The 18,498-nt window shown below is 55.6% G+C and overlaps 1 protein-coding gene across 1 annotated transcript in view; it reads right to left on the bottom strand.

The window, feature by feature from the left end:
• Window positions 1-18,498, bottom strand: part of FAM178B (family with sequence similarity 178 member B) — a 97,688-nt gene that overhangs the window by 34,070 nt on the left and 45,120 nt on the right. The window contains exons 9-12 of the mRNA XM_070428551.1: window positions 8,952-9,066; window positions 3,064-3,157; window positions 2,599-2,775; window positions 2,293-2,390 (exon numbers count right to left, since the gene is read on the bottom strand). Coding sequence (XP_070284652.1) covers window positions 2,293-2,390; window positions 2,599-2,775; window positions 3,064-3,157; window positions 8,952-9,066 — 484 coding nt within the window. The remainder of the gene's footprint in view (window positions 1-2,292; window positions 2,391-2,598; window positions 2,776-3,063; window positions 3,158-8,951; window positions 9,067-18,498) is intronic.

Here is an 18,498-nt window from a genome sequence, read left to right as displayed (position 1 = left end):
ACAATGAGGGATGCCCAGCATCTAGGAACAACTGGCTCTTCCCTTAAAAAGAAAAAGAGCCAACACCGGACTGTATCTCCGTCACAGAGGCAGAGACAAGAAGAGGCAAATTCTGGCCCGCAGGTAGTCATCCAATATTCAGGAGACCGACCAGGTTACTCCATCACTGGTCCAGGCGGAGGACCCCTGCAGGGAGCTGCGCTCTAAGGGGCCGGGGGAGAGAACACACGAACAAATGCCAGGAGCGTGGGGTATTTGGTAAGTCAAGAAGGGAAGGAAGACATTCAGGTCTGGAGGCACTGCGGAGGGAGCCGACTTGGAGAGGATGGTCAGCTGAGGCCTCTGTGAGGAGGCGACATTTGGCAAAGATCACAGTGATGCAAATGTGTGAGTCTCCTGCCAATGTGGGGGAGGGGAGTGTGCTGGAAAGAGGGGACATCAAGATGCAAGTCCCTGTGTGCCCCAGGGACAGCGAGGGGCAGAGCAGCGGCAGGGGCCACATCTCAATGTGCCTTACAGGCCATCTTGGAATGAACGTCCCTCCCAGCATGATACGAAGCCTTGGGGGAGTCTTAGACAGGGAAATGACTCACCTTTTTTGTGGTGGTTCTTTCACTGCTAAATGTCCTGTGCGTGAGACTATTACGTTAAAAAACACACGCACAGGAAGCAAGGCCTTAACTTTCTGAGATACCTACTGAACTAGAACGATCTGACGTCTGAGATCTGTTTCCCGATGATCCGGGGCAGGAAAGGTGGGGAGAGCAGGTAAGGGTGGAAGGAATCACCAAGGCCATAGTGAATGTCTGTTGAGATGGAACATGGATGTGTGGAGCCCATTACACCAGTCTCTCTACTTCTGTATATGTTCAAAATGTCCTGGAGCAAAACTAAACAATCATTAAATAGCTTGGCCAGTGTGACGTTCAGTGGTTGAGTGTCGACCTATGAACCAGGAGGTCACAGCTCAATTCCCGGTCAGGGCACGTGCCCAGTTGTGGACTCCATCCCTGGTAGGGGGCGCCTGCAGGAGGTAGCAAATCAATGAGTCTCTCATCATTGATGTTTCTATTTCTCTCTTCCTCTCTGAAATCAATATAAATATATTAAAAAAGAAATATCTGAATAAGTGTGCAAAGTTTGTATACATGGAAAGTCACTGGATGGGTATCCAGAGTTAGGGGCCTGATCATGCGTCCATCCACAAGGGAACACTGCAGCTGTGGAAGAGAAGGCCTTCCTCATGAGTGTGCACATGCATGTGTACACGTATGTGTATATGTACAGTATATGTGTATGTGTGTACAGCCCAGTTCTTTCAAATACCGAGCAAAAACGTCCCTTTCAAGGCTGTAGGGAGGCCTCCTCTCCTTCAACCAGTCAGAGGAAAGAGACTGAGCCCCCGTCTCAGGACTGGAGCTGGGCTCAGGCTGGTCAAACCCCGCTAGGCCCAAGGGACATGAGGCTGAATTAAAGCTCCAAGCTCCTCCACAAGCCACCCTGGGGACGGAGCTACAGGGGGCTGGCCCAGTGGGGGTGCCTTGAAGGCTGGAGGTTCTCCTGAGGTGGACCCAGGCCAGGCCAGCTTTTAAGGGTGGGCAGGGGTGTCATTCTAGGTGGGAGGAGCTGCAAGTGGACCAGCCAGGAGAGCAGAGGAGCTGGGGAGTGGCCTGCTCAGAGAAGGGCAATACACCCTGAGACTGGGCTAGCGTGGGAGAAGGAAGGAGGAGAGGCGAGGGAGGCCAGGTCTAGAGGATGGGTGCACTCCCCGTGGGCTGAGCTTGTTCCTCGCTCAACAGTGTGGGGCGCTGTTCTAGTGCAGGATGTGGCGTGACCAGGGAAGGGACCTGCTCCTGGAGGGCCGCAGCCACAAACAAGGAAACACAGGAAGATCACTTGGGGCAGAGACCAACGCAGCGCAGACATAACAAACGATAAACCGAGAGTATGAGAGGGGGATGGGAGGGGGCAGAGGTCAGGGGACCTCATGCAGGGAGGTCTAATGACAAGAAGGAACCTTCACCAACAGGGGAAGGAGGGTGGGGACACCACAGTCACCAGCTAACTGTGCGAGACAATTGCTCTGCTAATAAAACCATGGTAAGGAAATGTGCTTTTTCCGTTTGTAATGAACTCATTAGTGAGTGCTGTTTTTAGTCCTTTCCCCGGGACTTTAGAGACCGCTGAGGGTGGGAGGTTTGCTGAGACTGGTGGGGATGGCTCTGGGTCCCCACACCCCACCTGCAGGGGCTGGCTGAGTGTCAGAGGGAGGAGGCCAGGAGGTGCACCCACCTGCTGCGGGAGGTCACATCTGGGAAGAACTGCACGACCGCCAGCAGGTTGTGGTGGTGATCCGACACGGAGCTCAGGGCGCGGCACAGCTGCCGGAGCTGTGGGGACAGCCAGCACCGTGGTGAGCGAGGGAGGGGCCGCTTCCACCTGACTCTCACCAGCCCACTCGGAGGGTCAGGGACAGGAGGGATGGTTCCTGGCATCCCCATGACCTCATGACCTCTGAGCTTGCCACCCCCTCTGGGCATGTGAAGGGCACCTGAGGGCCCTCTAGGGGAGGGGGCTAGCTGGCCCAGGGCTCCGTACCTTCCCTGGCCACTCCTGGATGCTCTGGAGGAGCAGGAGCAGCAGCTGCTGCAGGTCGGCGTTGGGCAGCAGGCGCAACCGCACGTCCAGGCCGGCTCTGCACAGCAGCTCCATCAGGTCCAAGAGGTCTCCATCCGTGGTGGCCTCAGGCTGCGCTTGGGCACACAGTGTCAGGAACTGGAGAACAGAGAGAACAGTGGGGACCGTCCTGGGAGACAGGGCAGGCAGGAGGGGTCGCACTGTGAGCCCCTCGCCATGTTGAGTGGGAGCGAGATAAGCAGGGAGGTGAGTGCAGACCCTGCGGTCCTCAGGTGGCAGCGTGGAGGGTGTGAGTGTCCCGTGCGTCAGTGCTGGCAGCCCATGCAGTGCCTGCAGTGGTGCCGAGCCCGTGGGTGCAGGGGGCACTCCGGGAGCTGGCCTGTGGAACGGGCCTGGATGAGGCACAGGGACAGCCACTTGACTCACCTTATAGATGTAGCTCAGGCTGATGTCCAAGGCGGTCTCCTGGCGGGTGTCCTGCTGCTCATGCCAGCTCGGGCTGGCCTCACTTGCAAGCACTCTAAGGCAAGACAGAGACAAAGGGAAGGAAACGGGAATAGGCACCAGGGAGAACTGAGGTGGAGGGAGGCCCGCACTCGCTCAAGGACACAGAGCCCAGGGGACATCCACTCAGCCCGGACCCCGCGTGCTGGTCGCTACTACTGTGTAACAAATGACCCCAAATGCAAAGGCTGAAGAACGTTTATTATCTCACAGTTCCTGAGGGTCGGGGATGCAGAAGCAACTCAGCTCGGTGGTTTGGGCTCAGGTCTCTCAGGAGGTTGTCCCCAAGACGCTGGGGGATGGGCTGCTGTCCTCTCAGGCCTGGCTGGGCAGGCGGAGCTCCCAAGCTCACTCGCACGGTCAGCAGGCCTGGTTCCTCGCGGCTCCCGGGCTCCTCCACAGGCAGCCTGCTTCCTGAAGGCCCGAGAGTGAGTGACTCGAGAGGAGAATGCCTGGGACGGAGGCTGCAGCCTTTCACACCTGGCCGGCACTGACACCCAGCCTGCGGACACCAGCCCAGCCTGACGGCTCCACTCCTGCCAGGCCTCCAGCTGCAGGTTCCCGGGACGTAGGAAGCAGAAAGCCATGCGCCATTGCCCCCACAGCCGTCCTCAAAGGCGACACCTCTGTCCATCCAGGCGTGGAGACATGCACTCTGAAAGCACGGAGCTGCAGCCTCCAAAGTCAGTAAGGTAGGTGACAATCAGAGCAAGAGCCCAGCACGGAACCTGTCCCCCGAGGGAGGGAGCAGGCCTGGTGGAGCCCAGGTGCAGTCAGAGGCCAGGGTCATAGCAAAACCCATTCAAGACCAGTCCCACTCAGGGCGGCAGGATGCCCCCAGGAGCAGGGCCACCGCCCTCTGCACGAGCTTCTTTGCAGGACGCCCCTGCTCAGCGATTCTCTCTGGGGCCAAGTGCGTATTGTTGATGTCAGGTAAGCGAGGTGAGTGTATGACACTGTGTCTCATCCACGTTCCCACTCGTGTGGAGCAGCCTGCAGGCCTGCTAGCAGTGGCTCTCGCTGACGAAGACGCAGATGACAGTGCTGCCGACCACAGGCCTTGCTCCCGGCACGCTCCGGGGAGGCCTCTGCTCCTCCTTACGGGGCACTGGTGCTGCTTCTCAGGCAAGAAAGAGACCCAGTCTAGGCACTAGGGAAGTCGGTGCCCACAACCCCGCTGGGGCGTGGGCGAGGGCTGGGTCCGCCTTTGATTAGGGCCAGGCAGGGGAGGCCGGCATTTACACCTGGACAACAGGGCTGTCGGTCCGAGGGGAGCTGCAGCTGGAGCAGCCTGAACTCACAGGTGGGCAAGCATGGGGGGTTTCAGATTTCCCAAAGGGGGCATCAGAGTGGGCTTGATGCCTCCGTGGAGAGCAGTGGCCTTCCAGACAGCCTGGTGCCCAGGGAGGTGGAGTGCAGGACCTGGGATCTGGTGACACCAAGGGAGGCGAAGCTGTGACAGTGAGAGGGACAGTCTCCCAGTGAGAGGGACAGTCTCCCAGTGAGAGGGACGGTCTCCCAGTGAGAGGGACGGTCTCCCCCAGTGAGAGGGACGGCCTCCCAGTGAGAGGGACGGTCTCCCCCAGTGAGAGGGACGGTCTCCCCCAGTGAGAGGGACGGTCTCCCCCAGTGAGAGGGACGGTCTCCCCCAGTGAGAGGACGGTCTCCCCCAGTGAGAGGGACAGTCTCCCAGTGAGAGGGACGGTCTCCCCCAGTGAGAGGGACAGTCTCCCAGTGAGAGGGACGGTCTCCCCCAGTGAGAGGGACGGTCTCCCCCAGTGAGAGGGACAGTCTCCCAGTGAGAGGGACGGTCTCCCCCAGTGAGAGGGACAGTCTCCCAGTGAGAGTGAGAGGGACAGTCTCCCCCAGTGAGAGGCCAGCCTCCTGGAAGCGCTCCACACTCCGCCTCCCTGTGCGCCTCTCCTGGGGAGGAGGCTGTAGAACGGGGTCCTCCCCTCCCTTCTGAGGAGCCACTGGACTGAAACATGGCGTCTGTGACTGCTATGCTGGGAGGCACCATCAGCTGGTCCCGGACCTCCACGCGGCTCCCGCAGGCGGCCACGGAGCACAGGGATTGAGGGCCTAGCCCCCTCCCCTCCTGCACTCAGCAGGTTAAGAGGGAGCCACTTGAGTCCATGAGTGAAGCAGCCTCATCTGTGCTGCGTGTCCCTCGGGGGCGAGGTCAGGGCTCACCACCCCATAAGCAGCACCGGGAGCTGGAGTCTGGGTCACCATGACCCACTGAGTAATCTTTCTTTTTGGGGGCAGAATTAGAAATGTATCAGGTCTTCTGGAAAACCAGCCCTGTTTTGTTTCTCCCAAGGGTTGAAAAAGTAAGTTACTATCTGTACTGCAGCGCTGCGACCTCAGCGGGAGGAGGGTAAGAAGAGTGGGCACCGCCCCCCACAACCCAGAGCTGCTCTGAGGGGAAGAGGGCCCCTGACCAGTGGGGTGCCCTTTCAGTGGACCGTCATCTGCTCACTGTTCCTTTCCGAGGGCCACATGGGGGGCTCCCAGCCCTGGGCATGGCCGCGGGCCTGCTGGCCGAGAGGCAGGCCTGTATCCGAGCAGGACTTTCGGCTTTGTCATTGGACGAGGCCCTGGAGGACCAGCCGTGGTCCCTGCGGCCCTGCCCTCTCCCCCGAGGTGAGACTCCGGAGCCCGTGGCATAGCCTCTCAGAGGAAGCAGAGCTTTCGTTCAGCACCCACACTGGTCCCTCCTCCCCCGCTCTCCCACCCTAACACCCTCGTGGTCTCTCCGCGTGTCGCTGGCAGAGGGGCGACTCTTTGCAACGGGCAGACAGCAGACCGTCGCACGTGTCCATTGCAGAAGGGCCGTGTCTTTCTGAAAGGACATCTCGAGGCTCTCTGGGAGATGGTGACAGTTTAAGGAAATCTGAGATTAAGAACAGATGGTGGGAGACCTGAATTTCTCATAGCAGCGGGAAAGGCAGCCAAGCCGTGGGCCGCGCAGACGCTCAGCCCTGTGTCCAGCCTTGGCCATCACGAGGCCCTGTGGGTGCCCTGCAGGAGACCCAGCGCATCTGCTCCGCCCGAGATGGGCATCCCGGAAGCCGACAGAGGAGAGATGTCCCTGTTGTGGCCCCAGCTGGCACAGGGCGGGCCTGCTCTGAGTCTGGTCAGGAACAAGATGAGGAGGGTGGTGGGAGGAGGCAGCCGGCCCTGCAGTGCTCTTGTGACCCGTGTATCCACGAAGGATGCCACACCCCTGCTGGAGGAGATGCTGGAACCTGCTTCCTGAACCCCCGACATGTCATCTTCCCACCCATGACCACCAGCGCTTCCCCAAGCACAGCAGCCAGCAAGCCCCCCATGCAACACCTGGCCATCTTCGCCACCGCCCCCCACGTGGGTCACAGGAGGCGTCCAGGACCTGTCTGCTCCTCTGCAGGAGTCTGTGTCCAGGCAGATACACCTCCTCAGGTCTCATCTGGCAGGCGGTTCTACCGGCTCTTACAGCGCTGTGACAGGGAGTCCCCCGTGGCCACTGCCTGTTCCTTGGGGCCAGCTCTAAATGCTCTTGGGAAACGGTGTCAACCGCAAGCCCAGGGTGTGGGCCCAGGGAAAGAGGCTGGGCTGTCACCACGGCTCTGGTGGTGCCTGGGCCTGGTCTGAGGACCACTTGGCTCTGCCTGTCTCCTGCACAGGCTGACTGCACCTGGTAAGGCCGAAGTCTGTGTGCTGGGTCTGTTTACAGGTATCTGAGGGGGACACATTTAAAGGGCCACAGTTCCAGGCCCACCCGCCTGCCTCCTGCAGCCTCCAAGCACAGTGGTTTATCCTGAAGCATCTGTGGCAGGAAGCCACGGAAGGGAGGAGAGGGCAGTGGCTCTGCGAACGTAGAGTGATGAGTGCTTATGTCTCCAGCCAGGCTCTCTGAGCCCCACAGCACCCCCACTTCCAATGCTCATTCTCTGAGTGTCATTCCCTCCTGACTCACCCTAGGGGGTGGTGTGATGGCAGCTCTGGGCTGGGAAGAGGCTGATCGCTCCAGCTAGAGCTCAGGGGAGTGGGGGCGGAGCTGCAGGCGGGCACACGCAGGGCAGTCACAGCAAGCCAGTGTGGTTTGGTTGGCAGATGATTACTAGTCGCCGTTGTGGAAGAAATTCTTTAGAGAGCGTGGGCCTTCTCCGCAGATGGACATCGGTCCCAGCACCTTCTGGGACCAGAGAGTCTGCGGGAGGGGGCTCCCATGTAACCGCCCGCTCAGGGTTCTATATACTTTGTTGTATCTCAAACCAACTTCTGAAAGAATTATCCAGAAAGAGGTTAGAGGGGCCATAACCTGTAGAACAAGCTCATAGCGTGTACGGCTTCCACAGCCCAGGTCTCCTCACTGTCCATCCAACTGATGGGTACTGTATGGCTTCGTTCCTAGAGGGCAGGGACCATGCTCATGCAAATTAGCATCACCCAGCCCAGTGCACAAAGGGCACACCCGCACACAAATGGAGCATCGTGGACGTCACCGAGCAACAGTGCCCTGCTGGCCACGAGGGTGGGAGCCACGCGGAGGCCTGCAGATGGACTGAAGAGACTGGGGCATGTTTTGGGAGAGGCGGGGCAGTGAGGGCTCTGCATCAGGAAGGAGCAGAAGAGATGCCAACCAAAGCAGCAAGACGCATGGGCCTAGTTCTTTCTGTGCCGCCAGGTCTGGGAGCCTGGCAGTTCATGCATTAGGTTCTCGGATACTCGTGTGGGGTTATCGTTTAGTTCCCTCAGACTCGGCTTCCCTGAGCTTAGGAACTTTTAAAAAAATGTATTTTTATTGATTTCAGACAGGAGAGGAGAGGGAGAGAGAAACATCAATGATGAGAGAGAATCACCGATTGGCTGCCTCCTGCACACGCCACACTGGGGATCAAGCCCACAACCCGGGCATGTGTCCTGACCGGGAATCAAACTGTGACCTCCTGGTTCATAGGTTGATGCTCAACCACTGATGCTCAACTTTTTATATAAAAAGTCAGAAGAAATCTTTCTTTTTCTAGCTTATAAATGCTCACTGAGCTGAGGATTGTGGCGAGCCTGCACGGCCATGGCATACTCAGCTCTACGTTGGGTGCCACTTATGCCACACCAGCACGGCCAAGGGTGAACCTGAGTGGGGGCGGTGAAGGATTTAGAAAAGACAGACAAGAGAATAAAAGCTGGGTCTCAGTGGGACGCTGTCCTCTCTGATGGAGAGCTAGTGACAGCGCCTACAAGCCAAATCTTTATTTTATAGCCAGATTCCACGAGGCAAAGTAAAGGCGTGGTCAAGATGTTTACAACATTCTCATGGGTTTCGATCCTACTCAATTACATGCACCTGAACTCTATCATGCCCACATCACTCAGGCACATGGGGCCACGTGTTCGGACCATAGTTTCAAGCTTACAACTACAGCTGTTGGCTGTAATTGTGCTGGGAGGGCTCTGCCCTCCAGGCTGGGACTTGCACGTGGCAATGAGAGGACTGTGCCTTCTCATTAGTCCAAGGCTTGAACCTGTCCAAACACTGTAGCCGCTCTCCACAGAGGATCATTCCACAAATAATGAAATTGATAGCTTTGTGCAATGAATGGCTAGTTGTGTTACATTTATAGAACAGTATATACTTTAAATTAATATTTCCCAGCATGAATATATTTTTAGAAGAACCCTTCTTTGTAGGGGTACTACTTTGTTTTGTTTCTTAATGTTAGTACTGAGGAAAAACCTGGTCCTACTCAACGGATACATTTTGATGAGTCTGAACTGAGTCCCCAACCTGGTGAGGGAGGACGTGGGGAAGGGGCTGCACTCACCTCCTGCCATGCGGAGAGGGCCCCTGCGGGCACAGAGCAGGGCTGTGGGTGCCCAGGCTGCAGACCACCTCCATGACCTCTTGCGTTGAGGGGCACCACATGCGCACATCCTCATCTGTCAGGCCAGAGGGAGGCAAGGGTTAGAGCAGGCGGAGGAAGACAGGACACACACCTCCTGCAGGGGGGTGGGGGCGGCTGGAGAGACCAGCCTGGCCGGAGGGGACCAGCTTCTGCACCCTGCGGCACAGGCACCCCCTGCAGAAATACGCACCCGTGGTTCTCAGACACTCACTGGGGCTCTGAGAACCTGGACCTTCATTCTCTGACCTTCAAGCCATGGCCGCCTACCATCTCTGGCAGGCAGCCCGCAGGGCACTAAGCTGCTCAGAATGGAGCCAGACGGCGAGCCCTGACCCAGAGGCCTCAAAACGGCAGAAAACGCTCTTCTCAGCGCCCCTGCTCTGCCACACAGGGCCCTGGCCCTGGCCGCCGGGTTTCCCAGGCCCCCATCCCTGCCGGTGTCTTCTCAGCAAGCACGGGCTGTGAGCACCATCTTCTCTTGACCAGTTTACAAAACACGAGTGGTAATCTGGCCCCATCCACAAAGGGGAAACCTTACATGCTCAGTGTTAGACTCCCAGGGCAAGGACGATGGGCCAGATACAGAGGGTCACCAGGCAGAAAGCCCCGATGCCTAGCAAAGGGCAAACTGGAAAAGAAGACCCTCACCCCAGGGTGACCTGTCCTCCCCTAGCATATCATTCACTGGTCATGCGTTCTGGACCCGGATCTTTCATATCGCTGGTCAGGCAGTTTGGACCCCTGACCTTTTCCTCCCTAAAGATAACATCTAGGCCTCAGCTGTATTTTATTTTTTAAATATATTTTTATTGATTTCAGAGAGGAAGGGAGAGGGAGAGATAGAAATAACAATGAGAATCACTGATGGGCTGCCTCCTGCACGCCCTCTACTGGGGACAAAGCCTGCAACCCGGGCATGTGCCCTTGACCGGAATCGAACCTGGGACCTTCAGTCCTTAGACCGACGCTCTATCCACTGAGCCAACCAGCCAGGGCTCAGTTGTATTTTAGCTCCAAGCCTAGAAAAGCAGCAAGGCACTCAGGACACTGAGCCCCTCAGAGCTGAGCCAGATGCGAGCCCTGCCCCAGAGGCCTCAAAACCACAGAAAACGCCCGTCTCAGCGCTGTGGCTGCCTCAGGACCAGCTGCAGTGACTAATGACCCCGGCCCTGGCACTGACCCATCAGTGGAGACCACGACCCTGAAAGAGCACAGCTGGAAAGCTGATGGACATTCTATGAGATACTCCGTGAGACCTCCCTGAGACAAATACACTCAGGACAAAGGACCCAGCATGTGCTCTCCCTCCAAGGAGCACGCCCGTGCCCTTCCTCCACAGGCACGAGTCCCCCAGCCTCTAAGGGGCCCCACAAGACTTGCAACCAGGGGAGCAATGGGCAGTGGCAGCTTGTCCCAGGCTTACCCCCTAACCTGTCTCCAAGGCCCCCTTTTCTCTGTGCAGTCCTTCCCTTTGGATAGTCCACCCCCCATCCCCTTCCCTTAAATAAATTCAATTTTCTTTCATGACCGTCTGAGATGGCTATTTTTCCTGATTCTAACCTTTCACTCAGGGCTTTTGCTTTTGTCAGACTATTTAAGGACATTTTCAGAAACAGGAGAACAGAAAAATAAAAACAAGGCCAAGCATGTTTCCTAAAGATGAAATGCTACAACGTCCTCTCTGCACATGACATGCCCCCATGCCCATCAAGACACAGTGGAGGAAGAGGAAGGAAGGAAGGAAGGAAGGAAGGAAGGAAGGCCATCCTAAACCAATCTGACGAAGTAGTGCACGGCTAAGAGGACAACTGACAACAAGTCACAAAATAAGCCGGCAGTGTCAGAACACAAATGCAGAATTGGACAATGAATGAGGTGTCGGATCAGGAACCTGGAAGAGGGCCCTAGCCGATTTGGCTCAGTGGGTAGAGCATGGTCCTGTGGACCAAAGGGTCCCGGGTTTGATTCCAGTCAAGGACACATACCTCGGTTGCAAGCTCCTCGGTCAGGGCTCGTGCAGGAGGCAACCAATCGGTGTGTTTCTCTCAATCAATATTTCTCTCTGTCTTTCCCTCTCTCTTCCACTCTCCCTAAAAATCAATGGAGAAATATCCTCGGGTGAGGATTAACAAAAAAAAAAAAAGAAAAGAAAAGAAAAGAAAGAAAGAACCTGGAGGCAGGGCTGGGGCATGAGCAGGTATGCGCCAATCTTGCCGTCAGAGGGTGGATGTGCTCTCCTGAGGGACACCTCCCTGCGCCCATGTGCGGGAACTGCCGGTGCTAAGGCTATAAAGGGGACCCTGTGAGAACTTGACCTCAGGGAGCCCGCAGTCTAGGAGGGAGAGGAGCCAGGTGGACTTATGAATACAGGAGCATGTTCACGTAGAAAACAAAGCAGGTGAAAAGTATGGCACCTGCTCAGAGGAGCAGAATCAACTGTCCAGAGAAAGGAGGGCAAGGAACAGCACAGGCAACAGGAAAGGAAGCACACCGCTTGCAAAGCCACAGAAATGACAAAGACAGAGGAGCATGTCCAGAGACCAAGGCAAGTCACCAAGTGGCCTAAACTCATTGCGGAGCTGGCTACAGAGCTAGCAGCCAGCGGAGGGGCGGGCAGGGGGTCTGAGCCCCATCCAAGGACGTGGCTTTGGCCGCATCGGGTGTCTCTCTCTTCGGAAATGTATATGGGTCCAGGCTCACCCAACAAGTAATTAGACTCCCGGAGGAGGAAAAACTTTCCTTGTTTGTTTTTTCCCTCTCAGGCAGCTTAACAAGAGAGCGTAATGATAGCCCTTGTCCGCTTCACAACCAGCTGGGAAGAATGAAGTCTGCAAAACACAATGCGACTCCGCTGGAGAGAGAGCTGTTTACCGGGCCCTTGGGGACGTGCTCGTACGTGCACGCATGTGTGGGAGGCGATGAACTTTCCAGGGAGGGGAAGGCGCGTATGGAAAGAGAATCAAGCTAGGGCGAGGCCCTGGGAGGCCCAGCTGGGCCAGAACATCCTGCCAGGGTGTCAGACCCAAAGGGTGCTGTGTGGGGCCTACACCCTTCCCACTGAGGCCCGCACAGGTGCTCTGGTGCTGGGGCGGGGGAGACATCAGCCTCAAGCCTGGAGCCTGGCATTGTCCAGTAGTGACCCAAGCACGGGTGTCAGAAGCAGTTTCAGAGAACGGGTGCTGGGCTGCCTGGGGATAAATGTCATCACAGCTCCGGAAGTTGGCTAAGTGACAAAAGGCACCAGAGAGCCCATAATTAACGCTGCCTGTAAGTAGGCCATGCGCTCAGCTTTTCCTGAGCAGCGTGTCCCGGGTGAGGGTTTTTTGGAGAGCTGGCACAGAAGAAAACCCAGGCATGGAGCTACCAGCTCCATCTCCCTCAGTCTCCACGCCCACAGCAGTCATCCGAGGCGATCTCCGGGCCGGCCGTGTCTTCCTCCAGTGCCAACAGCTCGCACAGCTGGCTCTGTTTAGAGGTTGAGGGTCTGGAGGTGTCCCTGTTGGTGGCTCTCCTGGGATGGAACGGATGCGTCGAAGGCAGGCAGGGCAAGAAAAGCATCAGGCCTAAACCAGTGACTTTTCCATCTGCGCCTCATAGCAGTGGCTTCACATAACCCCACTTTGTCCAGGCCCTGTGTGCGTGGGACGGGGAACCACAGAGCCCAGGACCCGGTGGAGGGCTCCACTGCCTCAGCCTTCCTGGGGGCTGCTCCCAAACGCCATCGCTGCCAATCATCAGACCAAGCCCCAATCCAGAGTGTGGGGTTCTCCACATGGAGGGGAGGCTTAAAACCCATCCTGCCTGCCCTCCCAACTCTAATTCCTTAGCTTTCCTCAGCACTTTCCTAGTCAAATTTAAACTCATTTCAACATCACTGATTCAGCCTTTGTCATTTAAAGTCTTATTCACTCTGCCCTGACCGGTTTGGCTCAGTGGATAGAGCGTCGGTCTGCAGACTGAGGGTCCCAGGTTCGATTCCGGTCAAGGGCATGTGCCTTGGTTGCGGGCACATCCCCAGTGGGGGGTATGCGGGAGGCAGCTGATTGATGTTTCTCTCTCATCAATGTTTCTAACTCTCTGTCCCTTTCCCTTCCTCTCTGTAAAAAATCAATAAAATATATTTTAAAAAAAAAGTCTTATTCACTCAACAAACAGTAAGTCAACACTGAATGCTGGGGTCCAGCGATATAGGAGAGACAGACACACGTGCATGTGCATGTGCGTGTATGTATGTGTGTGTGACCTGGTCTCTTGGAACTGATGAGTGGGTAGGGAAATAGTGCATGTGACAAGTAAATACATAAATATATAAATGATGGCAGGTAGGCGGCTGGCCTGGGAGAAAGGTGGCCAGGGTGACAGCGATGTCACAGACAGAAGAAAGAGCCACAGGGACCTGAGGCCAGAGTGCAGCTCCTCCCAGCAGAGCCCGGGTGCTGAGGTGCAAGGCCCGGGGTGGAGCCTGCTGCCCTCCAGATGCTGGGGTGTGCAAGACTGTGTGTGGAGGCCTGCTGCCCTGCACACGTTGGGGGTGCGAGGCCCAGGGTGGGGGCCTGCTGCCTTGCAGACTGGGGCAAGGACGCAGGGCAAAGGAGCAGGCTAGTCATGTGGGGAGGGAGTGATGTTACCAAAGGGATCCATTATGCCTATCAAGTCCATATTTTAAAAAAGCACTCATTTCATGGCACAACTACAGGGTGAGGCCCCATGCACGGGGGGTGGGGAGGTGTGTGTGTCTCCCATCAGCAGCCTTAATGGGGTGCTGGTTCCTAAAGGAAGCACGGTGCCCACCCATCGTTGGGGAGAGCCGTGTTTTCCCAACACTCACGGTGCCTCTCACAGGAGAAAGCTGGCGCCTAGCAGGACTTTGACAAGCCATGATCCACTCCATTCTTGGCCTCTCACCACCGCTGGCTCCTTCTCCAGACCTGCTCTACCCACCTTCTTCCAGAACCTTCTTTTTGCTTGACGCTGTGCAACCGCCCATGGGCCTCTTCACTCTCCTTTTCTCCCCACTCCCTGAGACCAGGCCCCCACTTTGGTGCCACCACAGCCGCTCTGCCTGCCTTGTGTAGCCCAGCCTGCACGCAGCCCCATCTGCAGCCCTCCACCCACCCACCACACACAGCCTCTGTCAGCCCTGGCCTGTCTATTCGTGGGGCCGAGGGTGTGCACAGGGTAGGTGATGCCGTCCTCACGCCACCTCTCCTCTGCCTCTGTAACTCACACTACCGCCTGGTGTCACCTAACACAGTGGAGCACTCCAGGCCCTGCTGTGTGGGACAGACCTGCATTGTGCCAAACCACTGAACCACTCGTATCAGCTAGAATTAGGTTCAGGTGCAAATAACAGAGACCACAGACAAAACAAAGAACCTGCCTGGCTTTAAATAAGCTAGATTTTAATTCTCTTTGATAAAAAGGAAGCCTGGAGGCGAGCGGGCTGCAGGGACCTGACTGACCTATAGGGCCTGGGTGCCCACCTCCTGCTGTGCCATTCTCAGCATGTGCCTCTCCTCAGGCCGCCTCGTGGTCCAAGATGGCTGCGAGAGGCCCGGCTATCACATCCCAGGCCCAGGCGCCCAGGCAACCACTTCCTCACTTCGCCACCTCAGTGTGCATGCTTGGGTTGTTGTTAAGGATGCAGGGCCCCTCAGGGTGACCTGGGAAGGCGGTGGGGGATCACCATCCCAAGTTTAGAAAGCAAGAGTTTGAGAGGAATTTAGACACAAGCAAAGGGCTCCCCAGTGAGTCCCCAAATGCATGGGCCACCATGTTCTCTTTCATTTTGATTTCTGAACCTGAGACATTGGAAAATTCCAAATTTCTGGAATAAAAGGAGACAGAAGACACCGAACACAGGCAAGGACTTGGTGCAACAGGCATTTCATTCATTGCTGGGGGGAATGCCAAACGGTACAGCCACTTTCGAACACAGTCTGGCAGTTTCTTACAAAACCAACCATATGAGCCAACAATTGTGCTCCTTGGTATTTTCCCCAAATGAGAAAACGCCTGCCCACACAAAAAGCTGCACATGAATGTTTACAGCAACTTTATTCATAACTGTCAAAACGTGGGAGCAACCAAGATGTCCTCAGTAGGTGATGGATGAACAGTGGTTCACACAGACAGTGGAGCGTTCGTGGCCGATGAAACAAAGAAACAAGCTATCAGGCCATTAACAGACATGGGAAGCCTCTGGCGCATATTATTAGTGAAAAAGCCTCTGAAAGGCTAAGAGTATGAGTCCAACTGCATGACACCTGGAAAAGGCAACCACAGAGACAGGACAGAGCAGTGGTTGCAGGGCCCGGGGTGTGGGAGGAGGAGTGGCAGGTGGGGCACGGGGTTCTTAGGGCAGTGAAACTGTTCTGTGTGAGACTCCAATGGCGAGAGATGTCATCACATTTATTAAAACCCACAGAACATACAACACAAAGAGTGAACTCTAATCTAAAGAACGAGCTTCAGTTAGTAACCTTTTATGTATGGCTCATCAATCCTAATAGAGATACCACACTAATGCGAGATGTGACTAACAGGAGAAACTGTGTGTGTGTGTGTGTGTGTGTGTGTGTGTGTGTGTGTGAGAGAGAGAGAGAGAGAGAGAGAGAGAGAGGAAGAGGGAGAGAAAATGGGAACTCTCTGTACTTTCCCACTTATTTTTCTGAAACACTAAAACTGCTCTGAAATTTAACAATAACAACAACAAAGAATTTTTTTAAAAAGAAAAGAAACAGAATCTGCACACCCAGCACCGGGCAGCGGCCCGGCCTCTCAGACAGGCGCGTGTGGGGACCGCGTGTGCTCTGCTCTGGACAAGGACACAGCGGGAGCACGCGGTGGGTCCCAGTCCGTCTGCACATTTGGAGTCACTTTGGGTGCAGCTTCAGAAATGGCTCCATCTGTGTCCCACCAGTGACTGCCGTTAAGTAGTCTGGGGTGTGGCTGGGGCTTTGGAATTTTTGAAAATTCCCAAGTGGTTCTGATGCACAGCCAAACTGGGAATGCTGAGCTAAGGAAAGCGCGGCCCCCGGGCTCCCTCCTGCCCTCCTGTCCTGCTCCTGCAGCTCCTGTGGTGGAAACGGGTGGGTGGGGTGAGGTGGGGGAATGAAGGGAAGGCAGTGGCCCAGGGGTTCAAAGGCCCTGCTGTTTTCTGGAATCGCCCAGGAGGTCTCAGAATGCCCAGGCCAGGCTGCCCTCCAGAGCCACCTCATGGGCAGGGCTTGGGCCTCCTGCTTTGTGAGGCTCAGCAACAGCCAAACGCTGCAGGGGCTGAGGGCCAGACAGCATGTCCGGGGCTTGGCTGCACAGACAGCTCCATAGCCCACTGACCGATGGGGTTCAGAGGAGCTGGTGGGAAAGGATGCTGAGATCCACTGTGGACAATGCACCTGCTGCCTGAGACTCATCCTCTCCTTCCATGGGCACTACCTGATCCTCCTGTGTACCCGGCTCATGCAGCTGCATGAACTCCAAAGAAGGTTAAACAAAAGCAAGCAAAGAGTGGCCCCTGTGCTCAGGAGCTCACAGCCTGGGAGAGAATATGAATCAAAGAACTCACCATGAACTATGACCAGAGCCACAAAGGGTGGAAAAGGAGTGTGAGAGTAAGAGAAGGGGGACAAGACACGGGATACAGGGCAGAGTGCCACAGAGGTGAGCCAGAGGAGGAGATGACTTTGAGAAGGCAAATGCAGGCAGCTGTGGGGAGGAGCAGGTGTGCAGTCAGGCAGGGGACTGGCACGTGCAAAGGCCCTGTGGCAGGAAGGAAGATGGGAGGAAAAGAAGGCCTGCAAGGCTGGAGCACTGAGACCAAGAGAGAATATGAAAAAGTGAGCCGGACCAGGGTTGGGTCAGGCATGCAGGAGACTATGTACTTTCCCATTTCATTTTTCTGAAAAAAAGCGTCACCCAAAAAGTGTGCAGCTCGGGCTTCCCAGCCCTGATTATCTGCAAAATGGGAAAATAGTTCCATCTACTATTGGACTGTCCTGGCGACTAAATGAGATAGGCAAAGCCCTGGGCTCAGTGCCTGGCACAGCTCTCTAGAAACGTTAGCTATTATTTTCAATGAAACGACCTTTATTATCACAACTGACAAAGTTACATTTAAAAAATGAGGATCAGCCGAAACCGGTTTGGCTCAGTGGATAGAGCGTCGGCCTGCGGACTGAAAGGTCCCGGGTTCGATTCCGGTCAAGGGCATGTACCTGGGTTGCAGGCACATCCCCAGTAGGAGATGTGCAGGAGGCAGCTGATCGATGTTTCTCTCTCATCGATGTTTCTAACTCTCTATCTCTCTCCCTTCCTCTCTGTAAAAAATCAATAAAATATATTTAAAAAAAAAATGAGGATCAATTATGAAGTCGAATTACTGTTATCCTTGCTTTGCAACTGGAGACTTTAAAGGGGTCGAGCCAAGCCAAGGACGACTCCAGGAGAGCTGCGGGATGGGCTCTCCTGGTGGTCCCCTGTGCTTTCCTGCCCGTCTGCGTCTACACAACCTGCTCGCAGTACCAGTGTGGGGTTAACAGAGCAGCTGGCAGACCTGGGTCCCAGCCACCTCTAGTGAAGGGGACCCACACGTGTCCGCTGCTGCTGCTACTGCTACTGCCACTGCCATGGGAGATGTGGCCCACTAACAAAGCGTGGGGCTGGGGGAGCTGTGTCCGCTAGGAGCTCCAGGAGGCCCTGGATGGACTGCGTCCTGCCACACAGCACCCGCGGAGGCTGTCCTGCCCATGAGAGGCGGACCAGGTGAGGTGTGGAGCTCCTAACGAGACAGCGAAGGGCAGAAAGTGTCCACCAGATGTGTAGACAAAAGGATTTCTGATGCTTAAAAGCCCTCTGAGAAAACAAAAAGAAAAACCCAACCCAACTATCTGGGACAGAAATGGCAAAAGCAGACCTATAGACATTAAGAAAAAGGACAGGCAGTACCTACAGTTCCTTTGGTTTACTTAGTGACATCTCATTCATAAAAAAAAGACGTTTGTTCTGAAAACAGCTGTCATGTTTTGAGTGCCCACTGTGCACCAGGTGCTTCCCATCTGTCATTGCTGCCGACACTGGGACAGTCCCGAGGGCTCGGAGCTGGCCACCTGGTGACTACACCCAGTCTGACTGCTGAGCACCACCTTGTCTGACGCTACCCTGTATGCCACGGGGTCCCCCAAAGGGGTGACTGCTGTCTCTACTCCACACACCACATCCTATGCTCTATCACCATTCACGCATCCCGTGTCCCCAAGATCCGTCTCTGCTCAAAATTTCCAACGAGTCAGCCTAAGTTCCAATCAAAGAATGCTGGTGCTGGTCTCCAAACTTTCTGATGTGCAGGTCCACCATTAAAAATCTCAATTTATATCTCCAACAATTACACATTTGTAAACTATGTCAATGTACCATGATGCTTACATATGTCCATTATATAACTTAGAAAACATGAAAAAGATGAGTT

The sequence above is a fragment of the Myotis yumanensis genome, unplaced genomic scaffold (genome assembly GCF_028538775.1).
Source record: "Myotis yumanensis isolate MYYU_CA2020_CCGP unplaced genomic scaffold, mMyoYum1.0.hap1 SCAF_11, whole genome shotgun sequence".
NCBI lineage: Eukaryota > Metazoa > Chordata > Mammalia > Chiroptera > Vespertilionidae > Myotis > Myotis yumanensis.
Note: the sequence above shows the minus strand (reverse complement) of the source record. Positions and strands in the feature narration are given on the sequence as shown.